Source organism: Dermacentor andersoni, chromosome 8, assembly GCF_023375885.2.
Source record: "Dermacentor andersoni chromosome 8, qqDerAnde1_hic_scaffold, whole genome shotgun sequence".
Lineage (NCBI taxonomy): Eukaryota > Metazoa > Arthropoda > Arachnida > Ixodida > Ixodidae > Dermacentor > Dermacentor andersoni.
The window spans coordinates 147,545,962-147,558,408 of NC_092821.1; the positions used below are offsets into that span (position 1 = coordinate 147,545,962).

A 12,447-nucleotide genomic window follows, 5' to 3' on the forward strand; every position below is an offset into this window, starting at 1 on the left:
AAAGGGAGTGGTTGATCTGCACTATTCCTTGTCGGTGCCAGCAATCATTTGCCACTATTGTGTGATGGCAGAGCAAAAAGATGTTGCTCTATTTGTGCACCTATAACCCACACCAAACACCGAAAAAATTTTACTGTGAGGTGAGGATCAGCGTATGAAGTACTGGGATTTCGATTTGAGGTGTGGGTCCATGGCAGTGCAATGTGCGCTGCCATAAAGCCACTCTTCCGGGCAAAGTTCTTGACTACCCACACTTTTGTTATCTCCTGAGGAGCCCCACAGTTTTTCCCACCTGTGTGTGGAAGATCCCTTCTATCCTCCTGTACTGTCGGTCATTTTCCTCCTCTACATGGGTCACCATTTAGCGTTTAGGAGTTAGTGACTAGTGCTCATGGCACTGGCAAAGTATAACTTGGGTCACGATAAGCCATGCTTAATGGCCCAGCACCAGTCTCCGAAAACAGCAGAGTCACTGGCTGAAGATGCAACGTGGACAAGTTGTTTATCCCCAAATGGATGCTGTTATTGTAAACATCTAAGGGTTGTATGCAGTTATTTCCATACGTTATATGCACATTATTTTTTTCCTTCTGGGCTGTTCTGAAAGAGGATGTAGCTTGTACGTGTGTGTGGGTTATATGGGGAAAAATATGTTATTTCCGAGCCAGCTCCTTGCAATCTCAACTTATGAAAACATTGCCAAAGTTCAATGTGTGATCAAGTGGAAACCCGCTGATGAAGTCTCTTACGAGACAAATTTTTTCTGCCAGAGAATCGAAACAACTTTTGCAAGTGCCAAATTAGGCCTCCGGGCCTCAATTGCTCGTTGAGGATAAAAGAGCAAGCTTTGTCCTAGCATGTTTAGTCTTCTCTAGGAGTCGTAGGAATCCAAAAGAGCAGTTAAACTCTCCACATTCTCTCATTTGTGATTTTTTAGCCTTCTGAAAAAAATACTTTTTGTAAGCGGACTTCACAAATGGCGACATGAAGCATTCAAGTGCAAAAATATTCAGTAAATTGAAAAGGGCAATTAGAAGTTTTTTGTTTCATCCTACTTAAAATCGCCAGAAGATCTAAATAAAAGCCAGCTTGTTATTAAATTTAGCATCTGTGTTCTTTTTTCGCATTTCACAATAACTCTTAAGTGCTTTTGTTTTATTTGTGCAGCGTCGAGGCCCTGTATTTCTCCATCCACTGCCAAACGTGACAACTCAAGGCAAGGATGCCTCCACCGATGTCACCTGTGTGACTATGAGGCCGATGAACTATTTCTTCTGGAAGCACATGCCAGCATCCATACTGCCGAGAAGCCGTTTGAGTGCCCTTCATGTTCTCACAGCTTCTCGGTCAAATCCAACTTAAAGGTTCACCTGCGCACCCACACAGGCAAGAAGCCACATCAATGCCCTTCATGTTCTAGGAGCTTCTCACACAAGTGTTATCTGAATAGGCACCTGCGCTCCCACTCTGGTGAGAAGCCATATCACTGCCCTTCATGTTCTCGGAGCTTCTCACACAAGGTTAGCCTGAATGCCCATGTGATCACCCACACCGGCGAGAAGCCATATCAGTGCACTTCATGCTCTCGGGGCTTTTTTCACAAAAACCGCTTAATTGATCACATGCGCAGCCACACAGGCGAGAAGCCATATCAGTGTCCTTCATGCTCTCAGAGCTTCTTACGAAAGAGCACCCTCAATCAGCACCTGCGCATCCACACAGGCGAGAAGCCATTTAAGTGCCCTTCATGCTCTCGGAGCTTCTCACTCAAGGTCCACCTGAAAGCCCACCTGCGCACCCACACAGGCGAGAAGCCATATCAGTGCTCTGTATGCTCTCGGAGGTTCTCAAGCGGGTGGTACATGAAAGCCCATATGCGCAGCCACACAGATGAGAAGCCATATCATTGCCCATCATGCTCTCAGAGATTCTTGGTAAAGGGCCACCTGGAAGCCCACCTTCTCAGCCACACAGACGAGAAGCCATATCAGTGCCCTTCATGCTCTCAGAGGTTCAAACTAAAGTCCAGCCTCCAAAAACACATGAAGCGGGAAGCCACTTCAATGCCCACTATGCCTTCAGAGATTCTCGTTGCAGAATGCCCTGAAGACACACCAGTGCATTCATAAAGGTGACTGGCCATATAGTTGCACCGTCTGCTCCAGGTCCTGATCACTTGAACCGACTTAAAAGAGCACAGCACCATGATACTGTAGGGTAGGTCAACAATCTCGTTGAATTAGAATCTGAATTAAAAATCTACATATGTGCAGCATGTTACGTAGTGTTCTACAGCATCAGGTAGCACAAGCGTCTCATGCTCCACATGCTCCACAAGGTACCACATGCTCCTAAGCGGAAGCTTTCGCTCCGGCCCCACTCCGATTACGCTTATTTAAACGCATGTAAAACACAGTAATGCTTTTCTCAGATAACCAGTGGGCCGATTATAAGGAAATTTCTTAGGTCTTTGAGATAAGATTGAATTCTGGCGACTGCTGGAAGCAGATTTTCGGTTGAAGGCCTGAATGTTATAACACGAATTTACAAAGATTGTTCAGCTTGAAACAAAATATAAGCAGTATGTTTATAAATTTGTAGCTTTGCACCTGGAATAGGTATCGTAGTTCTGTAAGTTGTATATGATAATAATCCAACGTGTACAAATTTGTTGTATCAATTTATATCTTTCGTGAACTTGTTACATTGTTTTCGGGGACTTTGCAAATGTCATCATCATCAGCCTATTTTACGTACACTGGGAGTTGAAGGCCTCTCCCTGCGATCTGCAATTACCCTATTCCTGCGCCAACCGATTCCAACTAGCGCTCGCGAATTTCCTAATTTCATCACTCCACCTAGTCTTCTACCGTATTTGACTGCGTTTCCCTTCTCTTGGTACCCATTCTGTAACCCTAATGGTCCAACGGTTATCTAACACATTGCATAACCTGCCTAGCTCCATTTTTTTCTCTTAATGTGAATTAGAATATCGACTATCCCCATTTGATCTTTGATCCAAACTGCTCTCTTTCTGTCGCTTAGTGTGATGCGTAGCATACTGCACCAGTAAAATGCACCGATTGCGCACCATCCTTTTCAGTGATAATGGTAAGCTCCCAGTCAGGAGCTGACAATGCTTTCCGTATGCAATCCAACCCATTTTTATTTTTCTATGAATTTCCTTCTCATGGTCAGGGTTCCCTGTAATTAATTGACCTAGGTAAATCTACTCATTCACGGAATCTAGAGGCTGACTTGCGATCCTGAACTCTTGTTCCCTTGCCAATCTATTCATCATTATCTTTGTCTTCTGCTTATTATCTTCAACCCCACTTTTACATTCTCTCTGTTAAGGTTCTCAATCATTTGTTGTAACTTGTCTGCTATGTTGCTGAATAGAACAACGTCATCGACAAACCGAAGGTTGCTGAGATATTCGGCTTCAATCCTTAATCCTAAGCTTTCCCAGTTTAATAGCTTGAATGCTTCTCCCGAGCACACAGTGAAGAGGTTGTTTCCCTTTCTGACTGCTTTCTTTATTGGTATCTTCCTACTTTTCTTTTATATAATTAATGCAGCTGTGAAATCTCTCTAGATATTTTCCAAAGTATTTACGTAAGCGGTCTGTACTCCTTGATTACGTAATGCCGCTATGACTGCTGGTATCTCTACTGAATCAAATGCCTTTTCCTAATCTATGATAGCAATGCAGAGAGGCTTATTGTACTCTGCAGATTTCTTGATTACCCGAATAATGACATGAGGGTGATCCATTGTAGAGTACCCCTTCCTGAAGCCAGCCTGTTCCTTTGGTTGACTAAAGTCCAGTGTTGCCCTTACTCTACTGGAGATAATTTTGGTGAATATTTTATGTAATACTGGGAGTAAGCTCATGGGCGTATAATTTTTCAATTCTCTAATGTCTCCCTTTTTGTGGATTAGTATAACGTTTGCATTCCTCCAGTTTTCTGGGACCCTGGCAGTCGATAGACACGTAAATACGTAGAGCTGCCAGTTTTCCAAGCATTATGTCTCCTCCATCTTTGATTAAATTGACTGTTGTTCCATCTTCTTCTGCCACACTTCCTCGTTTCATGTCCTGCAAGGCTTTTCTGACTTCATCACTAGTTATAGGAGAAGTTTCTGAATCCTGTTCTTTACTGTTTCAGTGGAGGTATCTTGTCTCCTCTGGGTACTGTACATGTCCGTCTGGAATTCCTTCGCTGCTTTTACTATACCTTTGAGATTGCAGATGATATTACCCTGCTTATATTTTAGTGCATACATCTTGGTTTGTCCTATGCCAAGTGTCTTTCTCTCTGATTTCAGGCTGCATTCATTTTTTACGGCTTTTTCAGTCTTTCTCACATTACAGTTTCGAATACCACTTATTTTCGTCTTTTTGATCAGTTTTGACAGTCCTGCAAATTTTTTCTTATCTCTTGAGTTGGACACTTTTATTCTTTGTCAGTTCTTTATTGGGTTCTCTGTTACTTCACAACGCTTGCCTACTGATTGCCGTGATGCCTTGCCTCCCATTTCAATTGCTGCCTCTGTAAACAGCCTAGTTATGGTTTCATTCATTACCTCTATGTCATCTTCATCTCTGTTCTAAGGCTGCATATTGTGCCAGCCTGATTTTGTCTGCTTTTACCCTTACTGCCTCTAGGTTGACCTGTTTCTTCTTGACCAATTTTACTCTTTCTCTCTTCAAATGGAGTTAATCCTAGCCCTTACTAGCCTATGATCACTGCACTTTACCCTGCCTTTCACTTCTACATCCTGCACTATGCTGCGATCAGCAGAAAGTATGAAGTCAATTTCACTTCTTGTTTCACCATTAGGGCTGTTGCTACGCTTGCTGAAAAAAGGTGTTCATTATTCGAAGCTTTCTGCGAATTCTACCAGGATATCTCCTCTAGCGTTCCTAGAATCTATGCCGTAGTTGCCAATTGCTTGTTCACCAGCCTGCTTTTTCCCCACTTTTGCATTGAAGTCACCCATTACTACAGTATATCGAGTTTGCACTTTTCTCATCGCTAGTTGAACATCTTCATAAAACTGATCTACTTCCTCATTATCTTGACTTTATGTTGGCGTGTAGGCTTGTACTACCTTTAATCTATGCCTCTTGTTAAGTTTGATTGCGACCGCTGCTGCCCACATTATCATTGAAAAGGAAAGTATACAATCATTGCATTTTACCAGTGCTGACATATGGGGCAGAGACCTGGAGACTGACAAAGAAGCTTGAGAACAAGTTACGGACCGCACAAAGAGCGATGGAACGAAGAATGCTACGCCTAACTTTTAAGAGACAGAAAGAGAGTGGTTTGGATCAGAGAGCAAATGGGTATAGATGATATTCTAATAGACATGGAGAGAAAAAAATGGTGCTGGGCAGGTCATATAATGCGTACATCAGATAACCGTTGGACCATTAGGGTGACAGAATGGGTACGAAGAGAAAGGAAGCACTGTAGAGGATGGCAGAAGACTAGGTGGTGCGACGAAATTAGGAAATTTGCTGGTGCTAGTTGGAATCGGTTGGTGCAGGACAGGGGTAATTGCAGATCACAGGGAGTGGCCTTCGTCCTGCAGTGGCCATATATAGGCTGGTGATAATGATGATGACTGGTACCCTCTCATTGCTGTAGAATTCGTCAATGTTTCCTGCTATGTCTTTGTGGATTAGGAATCCAACCTTCTATTGCTTCTATGACCTCTATAGCAGAGGGTATCGTCGTTATTAATCAGTGTATAAGCCTCGCCAGTTTTCCCAATGTCTCTAAAGCCGAGGATATCCCTAAGAATGTCTGATAGTTCCTCAAAGAGTCCTGCTATGCTAGCCTCACTCGACAGAGCTCGGCTGTTAAATGTTGACAGGGTGCCACTAATTAGTGGCATAATTGAAAGTCTTGTTTAATACATCAATTTAGTCTGCTTTAGATGTCCTATTCGATCCGTTTTACAGAACTTTGATATCAGTTTCATTGCTGAGTTGTAAACTTGATTGTTTCTGTTTCTGAAGATTTGTGATCTTCAACAATTTTTATTATGAGATTGGTGGCCTAAGTAAAAGATTCACTACCAACAGCCATTAGATTGTATTTCTTTTAACTGCAACAAGCCTAATCAAGTTTAGTGCAGTAGTTGTCAAGAAAAACGATCTCTCCTTTCAGAGAGATTGTTTCAGAGACCATTTGCGCTCTCTGAACAGCCTTTTGTATGCGAGTGATTTCCTCATTCATTCCTTCTGCTCCATTTGTGCTTTTAATAAACATAGCTTCTTAATGTGCGATGGAAATACAAGAACTTGCCAATGTTATGAACACCAGCATGTGTACATTGTATCATGCATATTTCGATAATACCTGTTCATCTTTTGAAAACTATTTGAAGTGTATTCTACATTTGTTTCGCTTCGGGCACTATTCCAATTTTATTGTATTCAATCTGAGAAATTACTCCTAAGTTGGGCAAAAACGTACCCTACATAATAAACCTGTGAGGCTCTCTTTTTCTTTTTGCAAGTTCCACTCCTAAGGATTACCTCTTCATCCACTCAGCCATTTTAGTGACACGGCTGCCTTCAGACTGTGGCACTTTGGATAGGAAACTGCGAAAACACGTAGCTGTTATTGCACAAATAATTGAACAATTTGCATAATATGAATCGCAGGAATATAGACTTGATAAACAAAATCGTACTTTCTTACAGCTACGGCCACAATTGTCGTCTGCCTCCCACTATTGCCGGTGTATAATCGCTTTTGCGCTCACCTATCACTGTTTTCGGCATGCTTCCAGTGAACTACATGCTTACTGCAGATTGAAAAATTGTGATAGAGGATGTTCCACGGCTTTTTCCACGTTGCCACTTCATGATTAGACACTCTGACCGGTAAGCTTTCCATTGCAGTAAAAAAAAAGGGTGCAATGAAAATTGATTGTCAGTCCCTTTAAAGTCAGACCACACACGTTGGGACACTTGGGTGCCATTCTGGAGCAGCTCATTTCCTTGTGCCTTGCAGTGCGCTTGTGGTTGGTAGGCTGGTCCGGTGCAGCTTTTATCTTTTATTCAGTGCTGTGTCTCTTCTTTGTTGAATTTGCCGTTGTGAATGGGGTGCATGTGGGCTCTCAACTTGGCCTTTCTTCTCTCACGGTGCAATCGTTTAAACTGGTTTTTATGCATGTTGCTGTTGTTGGCACTTGGTTTTGCGCATCGATCATGAAAAAAATTTTGTCCTTCTTCGTGGGGCTTGATGTTGCAGATAATGCGCGGTACGTGACCTGTTTCAAATTTGATTGGCACTCTATGTAGTGTTTACGTGTACTGTTGCTTGCCTTGCATTTCATACTGTTACCCTGTTTATCTCGGATTTTTGTGGCTAGAGAATCGAAGACTTGCTTCAGCAACTGCTCGCCGTAATGCAAAAGGCACGTGTTCAGCAACCCATATGTAAACAATGAAGGCGAATATTAAGTAATGTGGCCTGACCACTTATAGTTCTACTCATGCTCTATTGCGCTCTAAAGTTTGCTGTCTTGAAGTCCAAGAAATGTTCTTAGATTTATTCCAGCTACATTGCTAAGCTGCTATTTAGTGCTACTTCTTTTGATGGTGCTATGTGAGATGCTATGTTTGCACAATGTTCCTCACATCTTTGGTTTGCGAATATGACCGGTGTAGGCTTGTAGGCCCATACGACTTGATGTGACCGCACAGAAAGACAGACGCCTGACACGCTCAATTCCAAATGAACAAGTACCAATTACTCTAAGGCCAGTACATATACAGTCAACCAAAATCCAGAGGGAGCCACGAAATTTTCGCATACAGAACAGTGGTATCCTCTACATCTCCCCTCTTGAAGACCAGAGGAGAGAGGTGAGGCCAGGAAACAATTAAAGGTGTAGGTGATCTGGGGAAACAACACGTTGGCCACTAAATGTCCACACTACTCGAGCACTGTCCATAGAGGACTGTCCCTGGGCAGTTCCTGAACCTGCTGTGCTGGAAGACGGTGGTCCTCGGACTGCAACAAAATGCTGCAGTGGCTCTTGCATACCTGGTGAAGTTGTCTGCGGTTCTCTTGCAGGAACAAAGGGGATCAGGTGGCACCAGTTACGCTGCAGGACACCGCCTCGCTGTGTTCAACCATGTAGCATCATGGCCTTTAGGTCAAGCTCAACACTGTAGCGTGTGCTTGGTCGGGTCACACCTTGAGCCTTGTACCTGTTAGTAGTAGAGGCAGATTTACGGCACGGTGGCACATTATGAAATCACTCATCTGCTTCTACTTGTACTCTGTTTGTACTTCTTTTTGCGTTGCCTATCCGGTGGACCCTGCTTCACACGCAACTGCACATCTTGGCCACTAAGAAACAGACGTTTTATAGGTGCGCTTTGATTACAACTAATTAAGGAGGGATGTGGCACTAGTTGTACTGATGATGCACATGATGATGTTGTTGGCCACATTTCCCTTTGTTTAGCGAAAGAAAATTACTATTTTGGAACTAAGGCTTCATTTGCACTCCACGTAGCATCGTGGCTTTCAGCGCTTTTTCGAACTACACCTTCGTGTTCGGGTTTGGGGTCCTGTAGGCTGTGGCATCTTTGCTGCTGTTGATGTTGGGCTGTGGGAGTGGGGATGCTCTTTGTTGCTACAAAGCTCTTGACAATGTTCATTTGCCACGATGTAGGGACTGGGTATGCGGTTTTCTGTGACCACACCTGTTCGGCTGTCGCACAGAGCCAGGGTGCAGACTCTCCAGGTCTCTTGCACCTCAGTTGTAGTATGTCTGTTTACACTGGTGTATCTCCTTAAGTCTTGCAGTCACTTGCTGTGGTGGCACTGTCTCAAGCTCTAGAAGCGTAGTGTGCATAGGCAGCTACATCTTTGTCCTTCCCATCAGACGCCTGACTGGAGACTGCAGGAGTTTGTCTCTTGGCATGTTTCTCTACTCCAATATGGTACTGTGGAACTCTGTGGTGTGGTAGGGTGTCTTGTTCAGAAGCTTCTTCACCTCTTAGATGGCTCGCTCTGCCATTCCATTTAAACGGGGGTAGTGTGGGCTCAATGTAGTGACTATTGTCGGGTAGCTCCATGTGCAGATCCAACTTGTCTCTTAAACGGTGGTTCATTGTTGCTCATAAGTTAACGGGGAACGCCATGCGTTACTTACCTCTTACCTCTTGGCATTACTTAATGACAGCTTCTGCCGTTGTGTGCTTCAAGTGCCGAAGCTCAAAATATAACAGGTAAAAGTCAACGATGCTTCCATACTCCTCTCCCACTCGGTAGAAAAAGGTGATGCCAACTGTCTGCCAGCGGAGTTCGATAATGTCATGGCTCTTAAGACAACTATGGTATGGTACGAAGAACTTTATTTAGGTCCTGAGGAATCAGTCTGGGATTGATGCGAGCCGCTCCCACGTCGGTACAGAGAGTCCAAGCCCCTCTGCCATGACACGGGCCCTCTGGACAGGCCTGAATTAGTCCGCCAGCTCTTCACTGCGTAGCATCAGCTGCCGCCACTGTTCACCTTGAGAACCATCACCGGCCAACGCCAAGCAGCGCCAAAGCATGTGTTCCATCAGTGTAGACATTTGGGCTTGTTGGTGTAACATTTTGCTGTTTTTTCCTGTAGCACAAATAGCACAATGACTTAGAAGAGAAAGCATACACACACAGGCGCTAACTTCCAACAACCATTTATTTGTGGGACGGTTGCCCTCCCCTCACTTTCTTCTCCCGCTTTTTTTTATACGTCCATATCTACTAACAACGTATCAGAGCAAATTATAGTAAAACTCACTTGCAGACTAGGCATAAACTACTATGTTTAACACATGTTTAACACAGGTGGGCCCGGCGACTGTACCTTGGTGCAGTTCCCTAACCGCTTTGCCCTCACCATGCAGATGGTCGTCTATCTCATCTCCAACCTGCTGCTTCCTGTTCTGGCATGCGCATCCTCGGATGCCTCGTCAGTGCGGGCTTCCCCTTGTCACGGAGACGGGGCGGCCACGTGTCATGCTTTGCCTGGTTTCAACACATCACCATTTCGATCTGCCTCACCGTTTGAATACGACCTACCGGTTCTGCAGCCATCTTGGAAAGAATCATCGTCATCGACAACCCTACCAGCTATAAAGCAACAACCACCGTCGATGCAGCTCTGTGGGCCCGGTGACTATACCTTGGTGCAGTTCACTAACCGCTTTGCTCTCGCCATGCAGGTTAGTCAAACATAAGCACTTCTTGCAAAAAAATAAAGCAATTATCTCCTGGTACAGCTCCCGAGCCCACGGTGCTGTGACGTGATTGCCACTGAATACATTTATGTTATCCGTCTGCTGCTAATCATATCTGGTGACGTCGAGACTAACCCTGGTCCTGCCAGCCTAGGCACTGTACTGGCCGAATTGCAGAAACTAACCGCAGGCCAAACAACACTTGTGCAGGAGCTAAATTTAAAGGCCTGAAACTGCAGCTGCCCACCACAGACAAAACAATCAGCAACCTGAATAAGCGCATGACCGACTTAGAGGCCCATTATCAGGCTCTCATGCCTCAACACCAAGACATAAAAATACTGCAGACATCAACTGAAACAACTCGCCTGGTCACAGCTTTAGAAGCCCGTTTCGACGACGCCGAAAACCGCAATAACCTGATCTTCTACAGAATTACTGACCCCACTACAAATGAAACTTTTACTAAGTCTGAAGAATTAATAATTCAGATCTGCCGTAGTAATCATCTACAAGCCGACATCAACCCCACAGATATAGAACGGGCACATTGCTTAGGAAAACACACCAAAGATCGAAATTGTCCAATAATAGTAAAATTTGCACATTGGAAAACGAAAGACGGAAAGAGGAACTAATTATAGTGTAGGTAATGATTTCTCCCGCCTGACTCGGAAAGCACGGAAGGCCCTTTTGCATTTCGCCAAATCTAAATCACTTGTATACTCTCTACGCTATAAAACCTTGTACATTGGTCCTAAACGATATGTTTTTGACGAATCATCAATCTCTGTAAACGAGATTGTGTAGCAATCATCTCGTCCTCTACAAAAAAAGAATCAACCAGAACTTGCACCTAGAAATGATCTTTCGTTTTCCGCAGTCTTTACTGACGCACGCAGTTATCTTCCGAAGCGCGAGCTTGTATCTAACATCATAAACAGGCAGCAACTTGCTCATTCTAACAGAAACTTGGCTACACAATGACGTCACTGATACCGAAGTTTTGGCCAAGCTACCCGACTTCCAAGTTTATCGAACTGACCGCTTATGCACAATGGGCGGCGGTGTTCTTGTAGCAGTCCACCGGCAACTTTTGTGTTCAGCTATTAACATCGCATCAAAACTCGAAATACCATGGCTATTATATTGCGCATCACTGCTTACAGTGCTGCTGGGGGTTTGCTACAGGCCTCCCCATGCCACTCCTGAATTCTGTGGGGAGTTCAATAACAATTTAATACAACTTACGACAACCTACCCTAATGCCTCCATCCTACTTTTCGGGGACTTTAATTTCCCAAACATAGACTGGAGCAACTTAATAGTAGGTCCCCCAGAGACAAGGTATTTTATTGACATTTGTTTGAACTTTAATCTGACACAATTAGCTTCAGAGCCAACACGCGTCACACCAGAATCCGCAACCATGCTGGACCTAATCCTGACTAATAATCCCAGTACCGTCTCATCAATTACACACCTTCGAGGAATTAGGGACCATAATGTCATTCATGCTACTTTCTCTTTTCCTGTAACACCAAATAAGACACATAAGAAAACTATAAGGCTTTAGGAAAAGGGTGACTATGACGCAATTAACCGCGAACTTGAGACCTTCTTCCCCACGTTTGAAGCCGCGTATCGCAATCAGTCAATATTTATTAACTGGTCGATGTTTAAGGGTAAGTTCACAGATTTGGCTAACAAATATATTCCTAAAGTTCACATTCGCCCCAGTAATCAAAAACCATGGTTTTCTAATGCCTTAAGAAAACTAGAAAATAAATGCCTTTACCGAGCGGCTAAAGATAATGGGAATTCGCATTGATGGGAAATCTACTACAAAGCTGAAAACGAATATCTCATTGCTATCCGCAGCGCAAAGCGTTCCTTTTATGGCACCAAACTCCCAAATTTGCTGCGCACTAACCCAAGGCAATTAGGCAAGTAATAAATCCTCATCCTGTTCGCACTATTACGCTCACCAATGACTCACAAGAGACGATTACCGATACTGAATGCGCTGACGCTTTTAATTCCGCATTTGCAACGGTATTCACGAAAGAAATCAAAATAAACATTTCTTCACGTTTGTGCAATATTGAAGGTCACATGCCGTGCATCACATTTTGTGCTGACAGAATTTCATCCATAATCCAGAAGACTAAGCTATCATC

The 12,447-nt window shown here is 43.8% G+C and overlaps 1 protein-coding gene across 2 annotated transcripts in view; it reads left to right on the plus strand.

Moving 5' to 3' along the window:
* Nucleotides 1–12,447, plus strand: part of LOC129384294 (uncharacterized) — a 117,284-nt gene that overhangs the window by 66,091 nt on the left and 38,746 nt on the right. The window contains exon 3 of one of the 2 annotated variants that reach the window (XM_072290031.1): nt 1,168–6,099. The exons of the other annotated variant lie outside the window; for it this stretch is intronic. Coding sequence (XP_072146132.1) covers nt 1,168–2,129 — 962 coding nt within the window. The 3' untranslated portion in view covers nt 2,130–6,099. Of the gene's footprint in view, nt 1–1,167; nt 6,100–12,447 lie in introns of those variants that run through there. 2 annotated transcript variants of the gene reach the window in all.